Source organism: Triticum aestivum, chromosome 6B (assembly GCF_018294505.1).
Source record: "Triticum aestivum cultivar Chinese Spring chromosome 6B, IWGSC CS RefSeq v2.1, whole genome shotgun sequence".
NCBI lineage: Eukaryota > Viridiplantae > Streptophyta > Magnoliopsida > Poales > Poaceae > Triticum > Triticum aestivum.
Window position 1 is genome coordinate 54049616 of NC_057810.1, and position 25652 is coordinate 54075267.

Consider the following 25652-nt stretch of genomic DNA (forward strand, 5'->3'; position numbering starts at 1 on the left):
TCCTCCTCGCTGTCGCCGCCCGACGCCCCTGCTCCACCTTGCCATCGCCGCCGCCACCGACGCCGTCAGGCTGCTCGACGTCGCCGTCACCGCCGCCACCGATGCCGTCAGGCTGCTCAACGTCGTCGCCGCTGTCGCTGACGCCCTCTGCCCCGACGACGGCTTCAACCCCTCTCGCCCTTGCCAGCCCCGACGCGCCGCCCACCGTGCCTCGCCGCCCCCTGTGTGCACCAGCCTGCTCCCGCACCCCTCACCTGTCCCGCGCCCCTGCCCTACCCTGCCGGCGCTGGCGCCGGCCCCTCCGCCATACCCCTCCGCCCCTGCGCCGTGCTACATTTGTGATTTTTAGATGTTTTTAGAAGTTGTTTTAGCACTTTTTAGATGCTATTTTTAGATGTTTTTACATGTTTCTACATTTTTTAGGTTATTTTAGTTTATGTTTAGTTTAGTTTTAAGATTAGAAAAATTTCAGATGTGTAGTTATATTTATTTAGATGTACTTAATTTAGATGTTGTAATTTGTTCATAAAAGTTGTGCACTTTTGTATAGAATTTTTTTTCATATGTATGAAAATGTAGAGTGAAAACGAAAACAAACATATAAGAAAAAACAAAGGAAAAAATGAAGAAGGAAAAGAAAACCGCCCGGCTCGGCCACCACCGCATTTTCATAAAGTGTTTCCACATGAGGGGGGACATTGGAAAAAATAAGAAGAGGAAGAAGAAGAAAAAAAGAGGAGAAGAAGAAGGAATAGAGGAGTAGAGGAAAAATTCTTCTACTCCTCTATTCCTTCTTCTTCTCCTCTTTTTTTTCTTCTTCTTTTTTATCGTGAACTAGGGCATAGGGTCGAGGGTCGGGAACTAGGGCAGAGGGTCGAGGGTCACCCTCTCGACCGTGATAACTTATACCACGGGAGCACCCCCCGGCCCTCCCGCTCGACCAAAACTCTCGAGGACACCCAAACCCTAGAAAAAAACGATGTCGGTCTCCTACCCCCTCCCGCCGCGCCCCTACCGACAAACTCTCTCGAGGCCACCCAAATTTACCAAGTTAAAAGAGCATTGTCGTCGAGGCCACCCCAAACCCTAGAGAAGCAGCGTCGAGGCCACTAATTAATATGATTCCTCATTGTGATTAGCTAGCTAGTTCTACGTTTGCCACTAATATATCCATCTGTCATGTTTGAATAATAATTGCCATGTTGTAAATATTTGCAGAAACTATGGAGAACCCCCGAGACGAAGCAACAGAAGCGATGTTGGGGGACATAATCGCAAAAGGAAGTGATGCCATCTTGTCGTATCTCAACGCCACTGATGGTCTGGAAGGACAGGGTGAAGAAGAAGACTATGCTTATGATGGCTTCGGTGACCCAATGCCGGTACAAGAAGGAGACCGTGATGACGGTTCCGGTGACCGAACCGAGTCCGGCCAGGTATATATATTAGTTAAGTCTGTGCTGACTAGCTAATTGATGCATTCATTGTTTTTGTATGTACACATATTAATTAACTCTCATCTTTCTTCTTTTCTCTAGGCCTCCGGATCGAGCACAACTTCGGTAAACAAAAGAGACCCGAAGAAAATGTTGCGCTCGGATGAAAGGTTTGAGATCACAGCAATCACGCGCGATGGCAAGCCGATTGAACCCATCTGGACAAGGGATGCATTTCATGCTCAGTGCGGGGTTCTTGTTAGGGACAAGATCCCGATCAATATCTAGCAATGGTTAAAGCCTAAGAATGAAGAGCCTGAGGTGTCTTATGTCTCTGATATGCAGAAAGAAGATCTTTGGACAACGCTTAAGGCAAATTTCACCCTACCTCCAGAGGAGGATCCCGAAAAGGCAGTTAAAGAGCAATTGATCAAGTCTCATGCTCTTAGGAAGATGGCAGAACTATTCAGGAGGTGGAAAAATAAGCTGAAAACAGAGTTTGTTGACGAAGATTTGACACCAGAATTCACTGGAAAGTATGAGAAGATCAGATATCACTGGCCCGCATTTGTGGCCCACAAGACATCGGAAAAGAGTAAGAAGATGTCAGCGACAAACAAGAAAAATGCTGCGAAGAAGAAGCATCACCATCGCACGGGGTCAGGTGGCTACCTCAAAGCCTGACCTTTGTGGGACAAGGCTGAGAATGACCTGATTGCTAAAAGGGTCGAACAAGAGACATTGAACTGGGCAGACCGTTGCCGGACTTGGTTCTTCAGGGTTGGCAGAACCTTGGACCCTGTATCAGGGAAGTGCATTTGGACGGAAGAGCAACTACGAATAACCGTCATGAGGCTTCAAGAGTATATCGAGAAAGCGCAGCAAGGGACGTTCGTTCCAGGCAGAGAGAAGGACGAGCTCACAATGGCCCTCAGGAATCCTGAGCACCCTGGACGGACACGAGGCACGCTAGGCTCCGTTTCGTGGAAGATTGGGTTTCCGGACACAGGGGGTTACAAAACCCAGGAGAGGAGGAAGAAAGTGGAGCATAGCCAACTGCAAGCGCTGCACGAAAGGGTACAAGGGCTAGAGGAACAAGAAGCAGATCGCAGAAAACGACCTACCGAAGCTTCCCCTGAAGCTACCCCGCCATCTCACCAGAGAAGCAGCTTGGCTTCCACCGATCAGACTTAGCAGCTGGAGCCCGTCTTCACGGCTCCTTCTAGCTACCCCGTGGATGCTATCACGAAGTCTCAACATTGCCACCTTATGACGCGATGGATGACATTGAAACTCAAGGCGGCTGTTGGCTCTATTTTACCTACTGAACCTTGCACAACCTACCACGGCTAGCCAATTTCAGAAGGATATGCTAGGGTGATGGTGGATCAAATAACGGACGGATTTGAGGACCTTGAGCTTGACCACCCTACGGGTGAAGGGGAGATTCGGCTGGGTTCTTCTCTGAAGACTCCATGCCTATGGCGGAAGGAGCTCATCAACCTTCCGAACTGGACGCCTCCGCCTCCTCCTCCTCCTCCGGCGAGTCAGGGCACTCTGCCTCCTCCTCCGCCTCCTCCTCTGGCGAGTGATCAGGGCACTCAGGCCCCTTCTCCGGCGCATGGTGGCACTCCGCCTCCTTCTCCGCCTGCGCCTGCATGCCCAAGCAGCCAGCCTCCTCCTTCTCCGCCTCGTCAACAAGGGCGGATCAAGAGACCCGCCGCCGCTCCGGCACGTTGTAGTGCTTCTCCTCCGCCTCATAAGAAAGGAAAGACAGCCGTAGCCGCTTCGTCTGCTCCGGCGTCTAGCAGTACAGCCAGAGCCGGGAGGCAATACAGATTCGGTCCTTCTCTGAAGACTCCAGAGAAGTTACCATACGAGAGGAGCGTGGAGGAAAACACGAAGATAGTGCAAGCCGAAGTGAAGAACTTCTTTGAAGGGGTGAAAGCAAAGAAACATCCACCTCTGGAGGAGAAGATAAATCCGGTAAAAGCAAAGCGTACTCTGGCTGCCCTGAAGAAACCACCAAAGTCTCCGGTGAAAGGAAACTATGAGCGCATTCTTACAAAGTCATTTATCGAAGCGTCGCGGTCAGGAAGTACTGTCAGTGGTCAAAGGTTAGCACAACGATGAGCTGGAAAAAAGTTGCCTAGCTCGGCGAACAAGTGAAACAATCGCCCCCCCCCCCCCCGCTCCAGGTGTCTAGCAATATTGTCGCTAATGATCCGACCGGGATGGTGCCCGGTTATAACAATCTTGAAGATTACCTGCCCGATGATGTACATTATGATTTCTTGGAGGTGGACGAACACAAATACGTGTACGGGAAGCCTCTCGTCAAAGATGAAAGATCTCTAACAACTATGATGCGAAGATTCCATGATTGGTACATGAAAACCTGCAGAGAGTCTAAGGGGAGGAATATTTTGATGCTGAGAGTTAGAGAGGAGCATGACCTTGTTGGAATTGAACTGTTGAATGTTCCATTTGAGGAGTTCTTCGCGTTTTTCAATCCAAAAGCCCTCGATAAATTAATGATCACTTGCTACTGCCTATAAGTACTACTACTTCTGTCATTAAGTCTCTATATATAGGTCAGCTCTTTCATTGCATGTATTTTTAATTATCCTCACTATATTATGCAGATTGAAGATTGCCAAATTGAAGAAAAGACAAATCAGTGATATTGGGTTCATTAACACAAATCTCATAGATGCATATATGGTTGAATTTCAGGCCAAAGATAAAGAGGCCAAGCTTCTATAATCATTTGTATTAAATCAAAACAAACCTATAATACTCTTCCCTTATGAATTCAAGTGAGTGTTTACTGTCTTGTGCATATTCGGTTTCCCTTATTAGTCGAGGTTATAGTAATGTAATTGATGACTTATGCAAGCATGCGCAGCTTCCACTATATTCTCCTAGAGATTAAGCTTGAGCAGGGACTATTAACCGTCTTAGACTCAAGACGAAAAGATCCCAAGGAGTATGCGGACATGACTGAAATTCTAGAGAAGTAAGTTAAATCGATCATTATCGCACCATATCGGCAACTTTGTTCATTTTCTGATATCAAGTAATTGTTTTCTTTGTCTGGCAGGGCTTGGAAAAAATTCACCTCAAAACTCCGGGACTGCCGAAGAAGCTGCAATTTAGACACCCGAAAGTAAGTACTATAGTATCATGTTCCACGCATATCCTAGTGATTTAAGCGCTAGTTTCATCAATACCATTTAGCATGCTTGCTAATTATCAATTTGATTAACCTCTATTTCTTGTAAAGTGGTTGTGGCAGGAACAAGGGAATGATTACTATGGATACTACATTTGCGAGTCCATCCGCCACACGACCTGTGAGCGGGGCTACTCTGACAAACAATATGAAGTACGTAAATAATAATATTCACAATTTTATTTTATTACCATAATTTGTGTTCAGTTTCATTTATTCATATATATGTATTGACCCCCTTCTTCAAATTAGATATTTCGGATGCGGGATGAACTCCTACCACCAGATCGTATTCGAGGAATTCAAGAGGAATTGGCGGCATTCTTTCTTGACCACGTGATCGCTAAAGACGGAGAATACCATGTGGACCCTGATCAGCTCGTTTTTAATTAGGAGATTATATTGTAAGACATACTTATATTGTATATATGTAGCCAGTAGCGTCAGATAGATATACGAGAACTTGTTGTTCGATCAATCTCTCAGAGAAGAGAGGTGGACGATATCACTTCTCCATGTATGCATATGTTCATGACGATCTTCTGTTTCCTTCATTTGCTTACTAGCTAACTTGTCTAGTCCTCTCTATACGTATAGTATGTAGCATCGACCAAGCACGGAGATAAGAGAGGACAATTCTCTTTATTAATTAGCTAGCTAACACAATATATGAAACACCTAAATTAACCCCCCAAAACCCCAACCCCCCCCCCCACACACACACACACACTTTAAAAAAACCAGCACCTGAAATGCTGACGCATGGGTGCCTATGGGTCCCGGTTGGTGCCACCAACCGGGACCAAAGGGCCTCCTGCCTGGGCTCGCCGCTCCGGCCACGTGGAGGCCCATCTGTCCCGGTTTGTGTAAGAACCGGGACTAAAGGTCAAGGGCATTAGTACCGACAATTTAGTCCCAGTTCAAAAACCGGGACAAATGGCCCTTACGAACCGGGACAATAGGCCCTTTTACTACTAGTGAATGGATACTAGGGATCAAACCCAAACAAAACTAACTCGATTACATGGTAAATCTCATCCAACGCATCACCGTCCAGCAAGCCTACGATGGAATTACTCATGCATGGCGGTGAGCATCATGAAATTGATGATGGAGGAAGGTTGATGATGACGATGGCGACAGATTCCTCTCTCTGGAGCCCCGAACGGACTCCAGACCGGCTCTCCCAAGAGAGATTAGGGCTTGGCGGCGGCTTCGTATCATAAAACGTGATGAATCCTTCTCTCTGATTTTTTCTCCCCGAACGTGAATATATAGAGCTGGAGTTGAGGTCGGTGGAGCCTAAGGGGGGCCCACGAGGCAGGGGGCTCGCCCCCACCCTTGTGGACAGGGTGTGGGCCCCCTAGTGTTGATTCTTTCGCCAGTATTTTTTATTAGTTCCAAAAATATTCTCCGTGAAGTTTCAGGTCATTTCAAGAACTTTTATTTCTGCACAAAAATAACACCATGGCAATTCTGCTGAAAACAGCGTCAGTTCGGGTTAGTTCCATTCAAATCATGCAAGTTAGAGTCCAAAACAAGGGCAAAAGTGTTTAGAAAATTAGATACGTTGGAGACGTATCAACTCCCCAAGCTTAAACCTTTGCTTGTCCTCAAGCAATTAAGTTGACAAACTGAAAGTGATAAAGAAAAACTTTTACAAACTCTGTTTGCTCTTGTTGTTGTAAATATGTAAAGCCAGCATTCAAGTTTTCAACAAAGATTATGAACCAACCATATTCACAATAACAGTTAGGTCACATGTTTACTCATATCAATGGCATAATCAACTAGCGAGCAATAATAATAAATCTCGGATGACAACACTTTCTCAAAACAAGCATAGTATGATATAACAAGATGGTATCTCGCTAGCCCTTTCTGATACCGCAAAACATAAATCCAGAGCACCTCTGAAGATCAAGGACTGACTAAACATTGTAATTCATGGTAAAAGAGATCCAGTCACAGTCATACTCAATATAAACTAATAGTAATGCATGCAAATGACAGCGGTGATCTCCAACTGGTGCTTTTTAATAAGAGGGTGATGATTCAACATAAAAGTAAATAGATAGGCCCTTCATAGAGGGAAGCAGGGATTTGTAGAGGTGCGAGAGCTCAAGTTTTGAAACAGTGATAAATAATATTTTGAGTGGCATACTTTCATTGTCAACATAACAACCAAGAGATCTCGATATCTTCCATGCTACACACATTATAGATGGTTCCCAAACAGAATGGTAAAGCTTATACTCCCCCACCACCAACAAGCATCCATCCATGGCTGGCCCGAAACAACGGGTACCTCCAACTAACAACAGTCCTGGGGGAGTTTTGTTTGAAATTATTTTGATTTAAGCAAGGGACTGGGCATCTCGGTACCAGCCATTTTCTCGTGAATGAGGAGCGAAGTCCACTCCTCGTGAGAATAACCAACCTAGAATGGAAGATATAGACAACCCTAGTTGATACATGAGCTACTCGAGCATGCCAAACAGAATTTCATTTGAAGGTTTAGAGTTTGGCACATACAAATTTACATGGAACGGCAGGTAATTACCGCATATATAGGAAGGTATGGTCGACTCATATGGAATAACTTTGGGGTTTATGGAAGTGGATGCACAGGCAGTATTCCCGCTTAGTACAAGTGAAGGCTAGAAAGAGACTGGGAAGCGACCAACTAGAGAGCGACAACAGTCATGAACATGCATTAAAATTAATCAACACTGAGTGGAAGCATGAGTAAGATATAATTCACCATGAACATAAATATCGTGGAGGCTATGTTGATTTTGTTTCAACTACATGCGTGAACATGTGCCAAGTCAAGCCACTTGAATCGTTCAAAGTAGGATACCACCCTATCATACCACATCATAACCATTTTAATAGCATGTTGGAGCACAAGGTAAACCATTATAAACTCCTAGCTAATTAAGCATGGCATGAGCAACTATAATCTCTAATTCATAATAGGCTGAATCAAGAACGATGAACTAATTATATTTACAAAAACAAGATAGGTCGAGTTCAGACCAGCTTCTCTCATCTCAATCAGTCCATCATATATCGTCATTATTGCCTTCCACTAGCACGACCGAATGGTGTGGATAATAATAATAGTGCATGTGCGTTGGACTAAGCTGGAATCTGCAAGCATTTAATACAAGGGAGAAGAGAAGGTAATATGGACTCTTGGTTAAATCAACAATAACGCATATAAGAGCCACTTCAACATTTTCATCATGGTCTTCCCCTCTCGAGCCCCAAAGAAAAGAAAATAAATAAAACTATTGACACGGGTAAACTCCCAACAAACAAAAGAAGAACGAGAAATTTTTTGGGTTTTCTTTTTAATTATTAATACAGACATGGAAAGTAAACTAGCTAAAAGCTACAACTAATTTTTTTGTGGTTTTTCTTAAGGTTTTAAAAACACACAAGAAAAAGACTAGAAAAGAGAATAAACTAGCATGGATAGTACAATGAAAAAGTATGAGCACCGACAACTAGAATGAGTGTGTGAACATGAATGTAATGTCGGTGAGAAAAACGTACTCCCCCAAGCTTAGGCTTTTAGCCTAAGTTGGTCTATGGCCACGGCTGGCCTGGCGGATATCCAAAGTTGTAGCTGGGGTCATACTGAGATGCAGCAGCTACTGCCTCAAGAGCTGCAGCTTGGAGGCGAGCTGCCTTCGTCCTCCTTTCGTACTCGTTCACCTCCTCCCTAGTTATAACATATCTCTTTTTTTCCTGAAAGTCAAAGAAAGTAGGGGCAGGGAGAGCAATATGGACAGTGCGACGTTTGTCAAAGATTAGTCGGTACTGGAGGAACTGTTTATTCCTCTCAACAAACTGATGGTGAACCATAGCATTATAATCTAGATAAGGAGGAGGAAACCTAATATCATTTTCATGTATAGGTACCTCAAGTTAATTAGCTACACGAGTTGCATAAATTCCACCAAACAAATCTCTACTTAAACCATTAAGATGCAACCTTCATGAAACAATACTCCCCAAGTTATATTGTTTATCACCTAATACTGCACTTTTGAGGACACAAAGATCTAGAACACACATGTGACAGGCCTCATCTTTACCGTTAATGCATCTACCTATGAAGAGAGAAAAGTAGTGTATGGCAAGGAAATGAATGCTCCCTATGGTAGCTTGTGTGATTTATCTAGATTCCCTCATAGTGATACTAGCAACAAAATCTATATATTCAGATTGCGAGGTTCACTAACATTACCCCACTGCGGGAGTTTACGAGCAATATTAAAATCTTCTAGGTCCATGGTATATCATTCATCATATAGATCAAATAAAACCTTCTCACAAAGGAATTAGTTACGTAGTGGTATTGAGGGCACTTATCTGACACGAAGCCCTCAAGATCAGCATTACGCACATACGCGTCAAACTCTTCCTTGATGCCTACCCGGACCATAAACTCCTCTGATGGCCATTCGCAAGGCCGCACTTGAGCTTCCCTCGGTGGTTCATCGTCTGGCTGACGTATCACGAGCCTTGGTCCTTGCTTCCTTGAGGAACCACCATGGTATATTTTCCTAAACTATTTCTTCCTCTGAAAAATTTCCGAAATTTTTAGTGACTCAAAATAAAAGTGAACCAAACTCAACAAGATTGATAGCAACTACTCCCACAAGTGCCTAGAGGCTGTATCATGCATTAGAACTACTTTTGACCATATAAATTTGACATGCAAGCTCAAGAACAGGGTCAACTAAGCAGCAAACATTTGCAATAAATAAAGGACTAGAACAAAAACTAATTGGACCATTGGAGGAGTCACATACCGAAGAACAATCCCCCAAACAAGTTTTGTGAATGGAGCTTTGAGCAAGGAGATCGAAAATAGCAGCAAGATGAGCTAGAACACGGGTTTGAGCTATGGGAGGATTTTTTCTAGAGGAAGAAGAAGTGAGTGGGTGCTGGAATAAGTGGAGGGGGCCACGTGGCGTCCACGAGGCAGGGGGCGCGCCCCAGGGGGGTGGGCGCGCCCTGGACCCTTGTGGCCAGGTGGTGGCTCCCCCTGGTGTGTTCTCAGTGCCAGATATTCTTAAATATTCAACAAAAAAATCATATATAAATTTCAGGACGTTTGGAGAACTTTTATTTTCAGGCTATTTTTTATTGCAAGGATAATTCAGAAAACAGACAGAAAATACTAATTTTGCTTTACTTAATCTAAATAACAGAAAGTGATAGGAGGGTATAGAAAGTTGTGCTTTCTAACTCCATCCATCTCATGCTCATCAAAAGGAATCCATTAACAAGGTTGATCAAGTCTTGTTAACAAACTTTTTTCGAATAACATGGAACCGGGGAAATTTCGAATAACACTAGGTTACCTCAACGGGGATATGCACGTCCCCAACAATAAGAATACCATATTTCTTCTTGACAGTAGGAAGAGGAAATTCAAAATGTCCAATAGTAATAGTTGAAAAATTTCCAATAGAATTGATACTATGGACTTGAGGTTGTTTCCTCGGAAAGTGTACCGTATGCTCATTACCAATAACATGAAAAGTTACATTGCCTTTATTGAAATCAAAAACAGCCCCTGCAGTATTCAAAAAGGGTCTACCAAGGATAATCGACATACTATCGTCCTCAGGGATATCAAGAATAACAAAGTCCGGTAACAACACGCACATCCTCACAAATACCGACAGATATAGCAGTTGATTTATCGGCCATTTGCAAAGATATTTCAGTAGGTATCAAATTATTCAAATCAAGTCTACGATATAAAGAGAGAGGCATAACACTAACACCGGCTCCAAGATCACATAAAACAATTTTAACATAGTTTATTTTAATGGAGCATGGTATAGTTGGTACTCCGGGATCTCCTAGTTTCTTAGGTATTCCACCTTTAAAAGTATAATCGGCAAGCATGGTGGAAATTTCAGCTTCGGGTACTTTCTTTTATTAGTAACAATATCTTTCATATACTTAGCATAAGGATTCATTTTATGCATATCAGTCATACGCATACGCAAAAAGATAGGTCTAATCATTTCAGCAAAGCGCTCAAAATCCTCGTCATCCTTTTTCTTGGATGGTTTAGGAGGAAAGGGCATGGGTTTCTGAACCCATGGTTCTCGTTCTTTACCATGCTTCCAAGCAATGAAGTCTCTCTTATCATAATATTGGTTCTTTTATTGTGGGTTATCAAGATGAACAGCAGGTTCAATCTCTACATCATTGTTATTGCTAGGTTGAGCATCAACATGAACATCATCATTAACATTATCACTAGGTTCATGTTCATTACCAGATTGTGTTTCAGTATCAGAAATAGAAATATAATTGGGATTCTGAGGTGTATCAACAACAGGTTCACTAGAAGCATGCAAAGTCCTATCATTTTCCTTCTTCCTCTTCTTCTTAGAAGGACTAGGTGCATCAACATTAGTTCTCTGAGAATCTTGCTCAATTCTCTTAGGGTGGCCCTCAGGATACAAAGGTTCCTGAGTCATTCTACCCTCTCTAGTCACAATTCTAACAGCATTATCATTTTTCTTATTATTTAATTCATTGAGCAAATCATCTTGTACTTTAAGCACTTGTTCTACTTGAGTGGTAACCATAGAAGCCCGTTTACTAATGAGTTTAAGTTCACCTTTAATGCTAGACATGTAATCACTCAAATGTTCAATCATATAAGCATTTCGTTTCAATTGTCTACCAACATAAGCATTGAAGTTTTCTTGTTTAACAACAAAATTATCAAACTCATCTAAACATTGGCTAGCAGACTTATAACGAGGAATATCACCTTCATCAAATCTATAGAGAGAATTTACCTTTACTACCTGTGTCGGGTTATCAAAACCATGTATTTCTTCAATAGGTGGTAAATTCTTAACATCTTCAGCTTTGATACCCTTTTCTTTCATAGATTTCTTTGCCTCTTGCATATCTTCAAAACTGAGAAATAGAATACCCCTTTTCTTCGGAGTTGGCTTAGGAGTTGGTTCAGGAAGTATCCAATTATTATCATTACTCAACATATTATTCAAAAGCAATTCAGCTTGATCAACAGTTCTTTCCCTGAAAACATAACCGGCACAACTATCCAGGTGTTCTTTGGAAGCATCGGTTAGTCTATTATAAAAGATATCAAGTATTTCATTTTTGTTGAGAGGATGATCAGGCAAAGCATTAAGTAATCGGAGAAGCCTCCCCCAAACTTGTGGGAGACTCTCTTCTTCAATTTGCACAAAATTATATATTTCCCTTAAGGCAGCTTGTTTCTTATGAGCAGGGAAATATTTAGCAGAGAAGTAATAAATCATATCTTGGGGGCTACGCACACAACCGGGAGCAAGAGAATTAAACCATGTTTTAGCTTCACCCTTTAATGAGAACGGAAATAACTTAAGGATATAGTAGTAATGAATTTTATTCCTCATTACTGAACAGGGTGGCTATATCACTACTAGGGAAAACCCTAGCAGTAGCGATGGTTTTGTGCGCACTAGTAGCGCGGGTAGGCGCACTAGTAATAAGGCGCTACAACTATTGCTTAGCAGTAACGTGTGCCCGCACGCGCTACTGCTAGGACAAATAGCTGCAGCGTTTGTTCACTCCCACGCTACTGCTAATGTAACTACTGGCAGCGTGTTTTCTCTCCATCGCTACTAGTATTCTTTATTTATTTATTTTTTTAGTGTATTTATGCGCCATCGTACAAATATTGGTACAATACCAGTTATGAGGTTTACATCATTATGTCCATAACAGTGTGTCAAATGAAGGTGGATTAGGTTCAAGTGGAGGCAATATGTGGTGCATGTCAAAAGTATACTACTAATCCAAACTTGATCTAGTTTGGACTAGTAGTACTTTCGATGTGCACCACATGTTGTCTCCACTTGAATCTAATCCGCCAGCACAAGCTATTTAATCATCATCATAGTCATTACCACCAACAGTATTTATTTAATCACCACTAACACTAGCTAATAATAATCATCATAGTCATTACCACCAACACTAGCTATTTTATCATCATAGTAATAGTGTAGCACATCATCATCCTCAAACTCATTTCTAGCTAGCTAATCACTCCTGCTGCTCTCTCTTAGGTAAAATAACATAAAACATGTATAGCTCTCCTCCTTGATCAAGTTGGAGCATGTAGATGAACCTGTCTCCTAATCGTGGGTAGCGCATCTGTTTGCTGCCCCCTAGTACTTCTCTGCGCTCTCCCATCACATATTTGGTCCAGTCTTGCACTATTAAGCATCCGTCGCTGATCTTGAATGCACTAAAGTAATCTGTAGGATATCTTGGCCGTAAGCTAATAATACTCATGGTACCTTTAGGCTCGATCCCAAAGGCACAACATTCATCGGGAGTCCCTGTTGAAGAACATCGTATGGTAACATACTTAGCAATGAAGTTTAGCTTCAAAAATAATGTATGGAAAAGATGCATTGAGGACAAATAGTAAAAATCTTACCATCCTTCCTAAATAGATGTGACCATAATTCATTACGAACACTATTGGTCGCACGTTTTCAGTACTAACATTTCTAAATGCAGGAACAAAATTTGTCTTGACAGTATCAAGATCCTTAAGCCATGAAACATAATGACTTAGCTCCTCGCAATTGAGTTCAGCCCTAGGACAGTAGTAGGTCCTGTCTACCAAGCAATGGACATGTTTGCTTACACCGAAATAAGCTGACAATACAAATTAGTTGTCAACTATTTTTGAATAAACAATATCAAAGACATAAATATGGTTGAGAAACTTACATAATGGTATAACCGGAGGCGTCTGCACATCGACCCAGATGTCGGTATTACCTTCAATATCATCTTCCGGACGAACATCAAAGGTGATAACCATATCAGGATCAAATGCATAAGTCTTGCATAGTGCTCGCCATGTTTTGCATCCAAAATAGGTGTAGTCGTCTGAATTGTATAATTTTGCATGGAAAATATAACCATGCTTGGTCTTCAAGTAAACTTTCTTTACCTCCGTAGTATGACTGAAACCTATCTTATCCAATACAAAAACTCTTGCATGGCAGGGGATACGCTAGTAGAATAGTAAAAAAATATAAGTTGAAGCAAATGAAGCAGATGTCATGCTTAATTATGAAAAAAGACTTGTCGTTGTGACTTACTGTATCCACTTCGAAGTTCTTGTCCAGCTTGATGCTGAAGCGCCTATCATCATCTAGGAAGATTCTGTCGCACAGGTCGCGCTCGTCTTCGCAGTATTTGCAAATACCGAAATCCTTTTCGTCGTCAGACATTTCCTATGTTCACAGTTAAAACATTAATTGAAAATCGATCGAAGACAACTACCAGGATACTCAACACACAAATCCGGGGCACTCAATATTTCCTACATATTCTGGCACAAGTCATGCCAAAATTCACGGAAAAATCCGGCATGACCTTTGCTAAAATAGGACCTATCGAGCGCGTGAAATTTGCCAGAACGGAAATAAATCAACACTCCGACAAAACATAGGCCACTCGGAGGTTTAACCTGCAAACATGACCGGCCACTTGGATATTGAGCAACACAAGATATACATTTCAAATATCTTATAGGACTCAAATTAGCATGCATTCAATAAGCAAAAGTAAATCATCTCATGCGTCCGTACATCGTCGAATATTATCACTAATACATCACGAATAGTGCCATACATATAACATCACTAATACAACTAAAACCCTAGCACACGACGGGTATCGGCGCGGGCGGTGGACACCCACACAGAAGGAACCATCACGGGATCATAGCTCCAGTGAGATCCCTGGAGAACCTGCCAAGTATTGGAGAACCTGTGCTCCAACGCAAACAAGTAGCGACGGACGTGCGCGTCCTCCTCACTGACATGGTGACGCACCACCTCCGCGGAGTCCTCGAGCCTTTGGACCGTCACTGGCCCACGCGACCGCCACCAAAGAAGGTTCGGGTCAACGACAGGCTGGCTCCTCACCAACCTGCGCCCCCCAGTAGGTAGCGCCTCCCAGTACCACCCCGGCAGAGCCCAGTCCCGGACATGGCCTATCTGGTCAAGCAGGTGTCGTCCTCCGCCGACTCCACGACGAGGATGCAGGATAGGCATCGTCCACGTCGAGGCGGGAAAAATTGCTTTAACTAAAAAATAGCAAGAAGTTCTTACTAACTAGTTCTATTAATTCAACTAGTTCTTACTAAAAATAAACTTACTATAAATAAAATATTCTAGTACCTAATTAGTACCTAGTTCTTACTAACTAATTAGTACCTAGGAACTACTGCCCTAATTACCATCTAATTTGATGAACCTATAGGGGTGGAAAGTGGTAGCGGATATTCCAATTATCCAACTATGAAGTGAAATAAGTGGTCAAATTTTACTCGTTTTATGATTCATCTTAGAAATTTGATTCGTTTCCACCCTTACATGAAGCCTAACTCATTTGAGCCGCATCCGCATCCGATTTGCTTCCACTCTTACGTGAACCCTAACTAATTTGATGCAACTAAAATATAAAGAAACCCTAGGCAGAGGTAGGGGAAAGGGAAGAGCAGGCGTGCTCACCTCGGGTGCCTGCGGCGAGGGAGGGGCAGGGCGGTGTCGAGGTCAGGGTCGGAGCTCGGGCGCGCGGCGGATGGCGGCGTCGAGGTCGGGGTCGGGTGTGGCGTCCGGGGCGGCGTTGAGGTCGGGGGCGGGGGCGGCATTGAATCTGGGGTCGGGGCGGCGTAGAGGGTGTGCGGAGAGCGCGTGGCGGCCGATGGGAGACGGCGGCAGCGAGAGTGGAGAGTTGGATTTCGGGGAAGTGGCCGTGGGGAAGGACGAACCATGTGTGGTTAAGTCAGAAGTAGCAGTACCGCGTTCCAGGAAGACCACTGCTGCTACGTTAGCTACAGCGCGTTCTGGGATACACGCTACTACTACTCCTTTCTCTTTTTCCCCTTTTTCATTTAGTTTTCTTCACATTTTATTTTTTTTCCTTTCACCTTATTCTATTTCTTTCATTTTCAATTACCTTTCTATTTTCTTTCCATTTAATTTTATATCCTTTAGCAGTAGCGAGTTTAGATTAAAACGCGTTGCTACAAATAAAGTAGCGGTAGGGCGGTTCATTATAGGTCTCTACTACTATGTGTAGGCTATCGGCTAAGCCGTGGGAATTTTAGTAGTAACGTGTTTAGAGCAAGACGCGCTACTGCTAGAACTTTATCTGCAGCGCGGTTTGCTCAGGCGCGCTACTACTACTTAGCACCAGCGTGCTTTTTTGACCCTCGCTACTGCTAAAATTTTGTGTATAAGGTTTTCCCTAGTAGTGTATCATTTAATTTAGTAAGATGTGCCACAACAGTTTCAGATTCATAGCCATAAAAAGGATCAGATTCAACCAAAGTAATTAACCCAAGATCGACAGAGAAATCATATTCCTTATCAGAAATACAGATAGGTGAAGTAGCAAAAGCAGGGTCATATTTCATTCTAGTATTCAAGGACTTTTCTTTCAGCTTAACTAACAGTTTCTTAAGATCATATCTATCTTTGCAAGCAAAGAAGTATCTACCAGTTTCTTCATCCATAACATAACCCTCAGGCACATCAGGCAATTCATATCTAGGGGGAGAATCTTCATCATCACTTCCATCAATATTATCAGTTTCAATAATTTCATTCTCTCTAACCCTAGCAAGTTGTTCATCAAGAAATTCACCTAGTGGCACAGTATTATCAAGCATAGAAGTAGTTTCATCATAAGCACCATGCATATGATGAAGTGGCATCATCAATAACATGCGACATATCAGAATAAATAGCAGGTGTAGGTGTCGCAAATTTACTCATAACAGAAGGTGAATCAAGTGCAGAGCTAGATGGCAGTTCCTTACCTCCCCTCGTAGTTGAGGGATAAATATTGGTTTTTTCATATTTCAAGTTCCTCATAGTGATCAACAGATATAAATCCCAAGTGACTCAAAGAATAGTGCTATGCTCCCCGGCAACGGCGCCAGAAAATAGTCTTGATAACCCACAAGTATAGGGGATTGCAACAGTTTTTGAGGGTAGAGTATTCAACCCAAATTTATTGATTCGACACAAAGGGAGCCAAAGAATATTCTCAAGTATTAGAAGTTGAGTTGTCAATTCAACCACACCTGAACAGTGGCAAAATATTTAGTAGCAAAATAGTATGGAAGTAACGGTAACGGTGGTAAAAGTAACAATAGTAGTTTTTATAGTAATCGTAACAGTGGCAACGGAAAAGTAACTAAGCAAAGATCAATATGTGAAAAGCTCATAGGCAATGGATTAGTGATGGGTAATTATGTCGGATGCGATTCCTCATGCGACAGTTATAACATAGGGTGACACAGAACTAGCTCCAGTTCATCAATGTAATGTAGGCATGTATCCGAATATAGTCATACGTGCTTATCTAAAAGAACTTGCATGACATCTTTTGTCCTACCCTCGCGTGGCAGCGGGGTCCTATTGAAAACTAAGGGATATTAGGGCCTCCTTTTAATAGAGTACCGGACCAACGCATTAACACATAGTGAATACATGAACTCCTCAAACTACGGTCATCACCGGGAGTGGTCCTGATTGTTGTCACTTCGGGGTTGCCTGATCATAACACATAGTAGGTGACTATTGACTTGCAAGATAGGATCAAGAATCACATATATTCATGAAAACATAATAGGTTCAGATCTGAAATCATGGCACTCGGACCCTAGTGACAAGCATTAAGCATAGCAAAGTCATAGCAACATCAATCTCAGAACATTATGGATACTAGGGATCAAACCCTAACAAAACTAACTCGATTACATGGTACACCTACCCATCACCGTCCAGCAAGCCTATGATGAAATTACTCAAGCAGGGTGGTGAGCATCATGAAATTGGTGATGGAGGAAGGTTGATGATGACGATGGTGACGGATTCCTCTCTCCGGAGCCCCGAACGGACTCTAGATCAGCCCTCTCAAGAGAGATTAAGGCTTGGCAGCGGCTCCGTATCGTAAAATGCGATGAATCCTTCTCTCTGGTTTTTTTTCTCCCTGAACGTGAATATATAGAGTTGGAGTTGAGATCGGTGGAGCCTCAGGGGGGGGGCACCAGGCAGGGGGGCGCGCCCCCCACCCTTGTGGACAGGGTGTGGGCCCCCTAGTGTTGATTCTTTCGCTATAATTTTTTATTAATTTCAAAAATATTCTCCGTGAAGTTTCAGATGATTCTGAGAACTTTTATTTCTGCACAAATTAACACCATGGCAATTTTGCTGAAAACAGCATCGGTCCGGGTTAATTTCATTCAAATTATGCAAGTTAGAGTCCAAAATAAGGTTAAAAGTGTTTGAAAAAATAGATACGTTGGAGATGTATCAGCGCCCCTCGACATGTGATCACCATAGGAGAATACACGGGATGAGGGAAGGAATAGGGTTTCTCTGGTTTGCTTGACGAATTGATTGCATTGAGTGGATCAGGAATTGAATCGGTTGATCGTGCAAAATCGACACTTAGGATGGCATGGTGTTTTGACGTGATCCCAACACCACGTCATAGGGATCTAGATCAACACCAGGTCACGTACGTGATGTGTCTGGTATGAATTTTGTCATTGGCGAGCGGTAAACAACGGTGATGTAGATATTAATTGTCCTTGAGCTAAGTTGGGTTACTAAAGAAGAATCTGATCACGATAAGTGAATTAATTTTTGTTGCCTTGTATCAATTGGTTTTAGTACTTGAACATTGATTACCATCCCTCAGTTAACCTGGGTTACCAAAAAGAAATCAATCGCCATGCGTCAATTGATTGTGTTACCAAATAAAAGTTGGGCACTAATCTGCGCCGGCGCGCCGGCCCAACCGTTTGACCGGTCAGCCCCTGGCCGTCCGATTCAGCCGCGCAGCCATCCGATTGGGTTTGCGTTCTCTTCTTCCTTCCCCCACTCATCTTCATCCTGGTTTAGCCCTCATCCGTCGTTGCCCGACAGAATTTTCTGTAGCCCCCCATCGCCCCTCCGAAAATATATTTTAGAGCATATGCACCCAGGCCCTCTCTATCTAGCCATCCATTTTTTGCTTTAAGATTCGTACAAATATATTTCTCTTTTTTGTTTCTCCCACATAGAATATATCTTGAAGTTCAAACCTATGCGACGTGACAAAGCTTTCTGAGTAGAATCTAGGATAAATCGTACAGATTTTTTTGTCAAACATAAATATACAAAATACGTTTTGTTTGATTAAAAAATCATATTTTTAATATTTATGTCGGACAAAAAATTCTGAAAGATTTATCCTAGATTCTAGTTAGAAAGATTTGCCATCCTGCATAGGTTTGAACTTTAAGATATGTTCTATGTGGGAAAAGCAAAAAAGAGAAAATTTCATATAGAAACTTAGTTGTGTCGCACGGATCTTAAAGCAATATTGAAGAGTTAGGATAGGAGGGCCTGGGTGCATATGCTCTAAAAATCCCTGTCCATCGCCCCTCCTCCCCCTGGCCTCCTGCTTGCAGCCCCGCATGCTGGCTCGCCATCGCCGCTCACCGTATTAGTAGACGTCGATCTGGCATGTTTGACCTCTGTCGTCGTCTTCTTCACGACAGGATGCCATCTCTTCCCCTCGTGTGTCCGACTCCTGCGGGTTAGCTGCACATTCTTCCCCCATGCTCTGCACCCGTCTCCCCCGCACACATCCCGTCCTGCCTCCGGCCGCCTCGCCCCCCGTGACAACCCCCACCGGCATCTCGCGCTGCCCATCACCGTGTTTGAAGCACCGTTTTAGCAAATATGCATGGATGTAGCAAAAATCTTCACCGGTGGTAGAAAAACCAAAAAATAGTTGCAGCGAACCGCCGTCGCGGCCATCGCGGGTTGCAGCTAATCCACGAACGGATGAAGCAAAATCCAGCGGCGGCTGTAGCAAAAACGTCGCCGCCATCGTCGAACGTCACAGCTAAGTCGTGAAGCATGTAGCAAACAACAACGCCTGGTAGTAGCAAAAGCATCAACTGTTGCAACTCCCGACCGAGGTCACAACTAATCCGTACATGGTTGTAGCAAAAAAAAAATCACCGGTGGTAGCTCTGCCATAACCGGTTGTAGCACACATAGTCTTCGTTCCAGCAAAAGCATATAGCTTGTTGATCGCCGCCGTCGTCGCACGTCGCAGCTAAGCCGTGAAGTATGTAGAAAACAACGACGCAGATAGTAGCAAAAGTGACAACGGTTGCAGCTTTTTTGGTATTGACAGTAGCCAGCCCTGACATGTCATCGTGATTGAAGCTTTTTGCGATGTCGGTCGAAGCTTTTTGCGACGCCGGTTGTAGCTTTTTGCGATGGCACTGAGCAGTCCCAACATTTGGCATCACGGGTTGAAGCTTTTTGCGGCCCTTGTGGTAGCTTCCTTTAACACCAGTTGTAGCATGGGAGGTGTCGCTTAATGCTTGCAGCTCCGGTGAGATTCTCCCAATAGCAAATGCTCAACGGCGTTGCCCATAGCAGATCGCAGTCTCCCCCGTCATCGTCTGCACCCGAGCTCACAAGCCATGGCGCCCATAGCAGCTCGTAGGAGCCCCTGTCGCAGTTCGCCCCGAGCTCGTAAGCCATGGCTGCCCTGACCTTGAGCTCACAGGCCATGGCGCATGGGAGCAGCACCCCCATGGAGGAGGTGCTGCGTGAGGTGCGAAGGGAGGAGTGCTCGGAGCTGCCTGGTGCTATGTCGGAGGAGGTGAGGCAGAAAGCGATGGGGAAAGAGAGGTCAACGGCGCGAGGAAAGGAGTGGATGCAGGCGTTGGGGAGAGGATAAGGTACACGTGTTCCCTTCCTGATGGCTAGCGCCAGCGTGGCGAAGTTACCGGCCCGAGCGTTCATCCGGCTCACCGCGCGTAAACATTTCCCATAAAAGTTGGGTTTGTCCGGCCATATCGTTACCCAATAAAGGTTGGGTTTGTTTGGCCAAATGAGAAAACCAGTGAAAACCGGTGGAGGGAGGGAGGAAGGAAAATCGGTCGAGGGGTGGGGGGTCGTACGAGGAGAGGCGTGACAAAAGGTGGGACGACCTAAGAGGGGAAATTGAACCTTAGGGTTCTTTTAGGTAGTACTAGAATAATGCCTGTGCGTTGCAAAGGATATAAATATTCTATTACGTTAGTTCGTGATTTACCTGTCAATAATAATGTGATTGTGTAAATAAATGTTCATCAAATTCTAACTGTGAGTTACCTTACATTTTGATTAGATATTTGGTAAGTAAACTAAAGTAGAATTGATTCAGAAGGTAGGTGTATTAAGGTGATTGATTATCATATACATGGGAGGTTGGACAAAGGGGAGGTGGAAAAAAAAGTGAAATGGGAACCTTCTGTTCTTTTTAAGTAGTAAGATATAATATATAAGTATATATAGAGAAGAGAAGAGAAGATAGAGATAGAGATATAGATATAGAGATAAAGATAAAGATAAAGACTAGAGATAGAGACAGAGATTGCTCTGCATTTTCTTTTAGCATCAAATACTCTGCCGATTGAATTTGCCACCATTGATACTCTGCCGATTTGGTGCTGATTTTTCTTCAGAAAAGGTTGCTCAACTTTCCATCGGGCGGATCTACAGTTTTGGAAGTACGACCATGATTTACCTCTCTCTCAGATTTCCACGCAAATGATTCCTAGCTCCTCGGATCTTCTTGATCTCAGGGTTAATGATTTCCTTCGCAGGAGATCCACTTCCAGACTGAAACATGTACAGAGCCCTCCATACAAGAGCCGGAAACGTAGTTCCCCACTTCTCTTGTTACAGTACGAGGAAGGACATGGTGGTGAAGAAGAGAGCGGCAGTGATTGCGGCCCTGTCCATGCTCCTACTTCTCATGCTGTCCAGGCCATCCCATCAACAGTTCTCCAATTACTCCTGCAACTGCTACCGAGAGTGCTACTTAGAGTGCAAGCACGCCTTCCCGATGCTCTGCAAGGTCGTGTGTGGCGGCAGCTGTGATGACAAGAATGACCCCGTAGCCGCCTGCATGGTCGCCTGCACCAAGGACTCCCTATGCGGCGTGCCGGCGGCGCCATCCGGTAAGAGGACCTCCTACCACCTTGCTTTATGGGTGCGTTCGTAGAGGCACACTCATGGAATTTGTGTGCTCTTTATGCTGTTATTTTGTTCTGATGACCTTGTGCTTGCACTGCCATTTTGCATATGCAGGCGCCACGTATTGTAGCCATGCGTGCAACGATACGTGCGGTCGCCATTCGCGGGCCAAGGTTCCTTGAAGATTGAAGATCCGGCCGATCATGGGATCATATGATGTCGAACTGCTGCACCAATGCAATAAAATGTATTTGGCTTCGGTGTACAACTTGTGATTGTGAGGAAGTTTGTGAATCTTATAATAAAGCCAGTTATCGATGGCGCATTTGGCAAATCCCTGCTAATTTTGACGTGTCTTTGATTTTACCTTTCTCTGTCCAGATTGCAAGAGGAATAAGTAACGTAGGAGAGGGTTAATATAACATGTAAAAGAATTCAAACATCAGCAAACTAATCGAAGCCTTGCGTGAGTCTGAACAAAGCAAAATAATTTGAAACAAATTCATCAGTCACACACAAAATGGGACATATATAAGCGCAATTTGACATAGGATTGGCCCGTCCTTATACAATCAAAAGAAAACAGTAAAAATGAATACATGCATAATACCAACTAAAAGGTACTCCTTCCATAAAAAAATATAAGAGCGTTTATATCACTAAAGAATACAAGAGCGTTTAGATCACTACTTTAGTGATCTAAACTACGCTCTTATATTTCTAAACAAATGGAACAACTAATTAATTGTACCAGCCTTTGCTCAGTGGTTGGACATGCGGTTATGGATCCCAATGACCCGAGTTTAGTTCCTAGAATTGATAATGCACACGGAGAACCACTCATGAAGAAATATCTTGATACTCATTTAGAAAATTCTGAGGACCATGCTAATCTTCGTACTCATACTAAAATGGCCGTATGCATCCCTATTTGATGCAGAGACTGGGAAGTGACAATATCTTCCATTTTAAAGAAGCACAAGCTACCTCACAAGAGACAGGGAGGCGACTACCTGTCGACTGCGAGGGCACCCGGGGCCGCCTTGGATGCCGGCGGGGCAATCACTTTTGGGCTCTCTCCGGGACGATCTTCGACGAGGAGGACCGCACTGTGACCAGATTGGTGGCGGAGGTCCCATCGTCGATGCCGTCGGATATCATTTGCGAGTCTCTTCGGGTGGGCTATTCGGAAGAAGTCGCCGGAACATCGATGTGATTGTTCTATCAAGTGATCGGCCTTGAGATGGATAGAAGGGAGAAGATAAGGTCGAGGTTATCCGGCGAACGGCTTCGACGGTGATTCGGCCATGGAAGGGATCAATCCCCAAGGTAAGTTTGCCGGCGTTAACTTTGCAGTATTTTATTGATCCCCATTCTTGGACTGTGGTATCACGACGGAAGAAAAAACGGCCAATGGCAGCGCTGGTGCCGGCGGCGGCGGCCGACCTGATCGGAGCGATCAGGGAGGCTCGGTGCGAGCGTTTGAATTCGTTGCTGGGCCAGTCTGGGCCGGAATCAGTGCAGGGGTATGAAAACTTACAGGCACATATCAGTAAAAAGAATTACAACTTGCAGGCACATATCTACCAGTAACCAAAAGAGAAGATTTTACTGTGCGAGATTCGTTCACCCCATCCCTGAGAATGTCAAGAGGAGCAACACAACATGTCCCTGTATCATACAAAGTTTTTTTTTTTGAAACGAAAGGTAGAGTACGTTCTACTTTATATATTTCAAAACAGGCCGTAGCCCGGAGACCATAGGTCCATTACATGAAGCTTATGTTTTGCACCAAGACGCATAGGCCATAAGCTGCCGAAAGAACAGAAACAGAGGGATGGAAGAAGAGAAAAGGAGTGGAAGAACATGCACAACTACATCATGCTTGTAAACTATGCAACCACAGCAAGACCGCCTGTTTGCGTTCTGGGATCCTTGCCCGATGACTCCATAACTTGAGGAGATCTAATGCGTACAGCCATGCATATGTTGGAGACCAGATTTTGCCGTTGAACACCCGATCATTCCAGGCATGCCAAAGAGTGACCGCAGCAGCAGCAACAAGGACATTCCAAGCAGCTGACGAAGGCCAGCGTGGCTGCGACACTTGCATGAACTCCAGGAGGTTAGCAAAATTTGAAGCAGAATTCTCCAAAACGAATCTGTCCCAAAGTGTAGTAGCGAGAGAGCAGCACAAGATGATATGATCTATGGACTCGCGGGCCAGGCAGATATCACAGTCAGCATGTGCGATGACCCATTTCTTCCTGATCATGTTATCCCCCGTGTTCAGACGCCCCCAAAAAGCTAACCAGAAGAAGATCCTGTACTTTAGTGGAATAAGAGGGTCCCAAACCCACAAGCTGAAATGGCCGTCCACCCCCCGAAAGGTGAGCAGGTGATAAAAGTACGAAGTGCTCAAGACCTTGCTGTAAATGGACGAAGAACGATTGTCCTGGTTGTGAGAAACAGGCTGAATGCCCAGCAGAAGAGAGTGTAGATGATTGAGCTCACTAGTAGCAGATCTTATGAGGTTTGGGTGGAACTGAACATCCCAGGCACCATCGACAGAGAGCTGTGAAGCCACCGAGCAGTGCCTGTCCTTGGCAAAGGTATAAAGCGTCGGCAGCATTTGGAAGAGTTACCCGACATCTAACCACTTGTCATGCCAAAAGGAGAGATGGCAACCATTGCCCGGAGAGCCTTTGGATGCATATAAAACCATGGGAATGAAGCATTTGAAACCCTTCCATATAGGCGTATCCCTACTCTGAACTCCAGAGTCCATGCGACCATTGCAGTATTGTGCAGCAAACCACTGGAAACAAGGGATATCAGATGGCTGCAGCACCTTAGCCACAAACTTGCACAACAGAGCTTGATTATGGGCAGCCACACATACATAGTTTTTTAACAAGAACGACAATCACACCCAACACACTGAAGCACACACTCCCGTGTATACATCATATGTATATTCAACTCATCAAAGAATTCAAATTCAAACATTAGCAAACTCACCGAAGCCTTTACCGTATCTCAAAAAAAAAACCTATCCCAGTAGACTTGCTACTGAATAGATGCAAATTTGGTTAAAGAAAGAGGGAATTGTGCAAATTCAATTCACAGAAGGTGTCTTTCCAGGCAGCCACTTCACATCTCCAGGAACTTGAAGTAGCAATCTGTCCGTCACTACTACCAAACAGCATTGTTTGAAAACTGCATTCGGTTTTCTTTCTAAATCAGCACAGGTCTCTTCAGCATGCGCTTGTCTAATCGGTTTATGGTCCAAGGTTATTTTCAGGTGTGCTACTAGGCCACTAGGTGCAAGTAAGTGGCAGTAGGCACCATCTTGTTTAGGAAATCAATGCCATGGCAAAACTGGCTACAAAACAACCAATCCTGAAATTGTGGGTAATCGAGGCTCTATCCCCCCTCTCCTCCCGCGACGCGCCCGCGCGCGACCGGGGGGGGGGGGGGGGGGGCCTAGCCGCCCCACCCCTCCGAACCCCCCTCCCTCCCATCCTCCCCGCCGCCGCCGACGAGCTCGGCCGGGGCAAAGCCCGGTGGGCGCGGTGGCGGCGGGCCCTTCTCCCCCTCTGCTCGTGGTGCACTGGCGCGGGCAGCGTCTGCGAGCGGTGGCGCTTGGCGGCCGCGGGGCACAGCGATGCGATAGTGGGCTCGCGGGGCAGCGGGGTGGCTGGCTGCAGGCGGCGCGCCGGTGTCCTGGATCCGCACGCGGCGGGTGGCTGCGGCGCTCCCTTCTCGGGAGGTGGCGCGCGGACAGCCTCCTGCTGGATCCGGCCTGATCTGGCAGTGGGGGTCGGCCGGCGGCGCTTGGCT

The 25652-nt window shown here is 44.4% G+C and overlaps 1 protein-coding gene across 2 annotated transcripts; it reads left to right on the plus strand.

Moving 5' to 3' along the window:
- Positions 1-21245: 21245 nt before the first annotated feature.
- LOC123133433 (uncharacterized) lies at positions 21246-22143 on the plus strand. 2 transcript variants are annotated; one of them, XR_006465255.1, is made up of 3 exons: positions 21246-21340; positions 21437-21793; positions 21924-22143. XR_006465255.1 is itself a non-coding variant. In XM_044552922.1 (2 exons), exons 1-2 carry the CDS (start codon positions 21460-21462, stop codon positions 21989-21991), a joined length of 402 nt encoding a protein of 133 aa, XP_044408857.1. In that variant the 5' UTR covers positions 21356-21459; the 3' UTR covers positions 21992-22143. The 2 variants fall into 2 exon arrangements, 1 of the variants encoding a protein (XP_044408857.1); XM_044552922.1 differs by lacking the exon at positions 21246-21340 and having other exon boundaries at positions 21356-21793.
- Positions 22144-25652: the final 3509 nt, after the last annotated feature.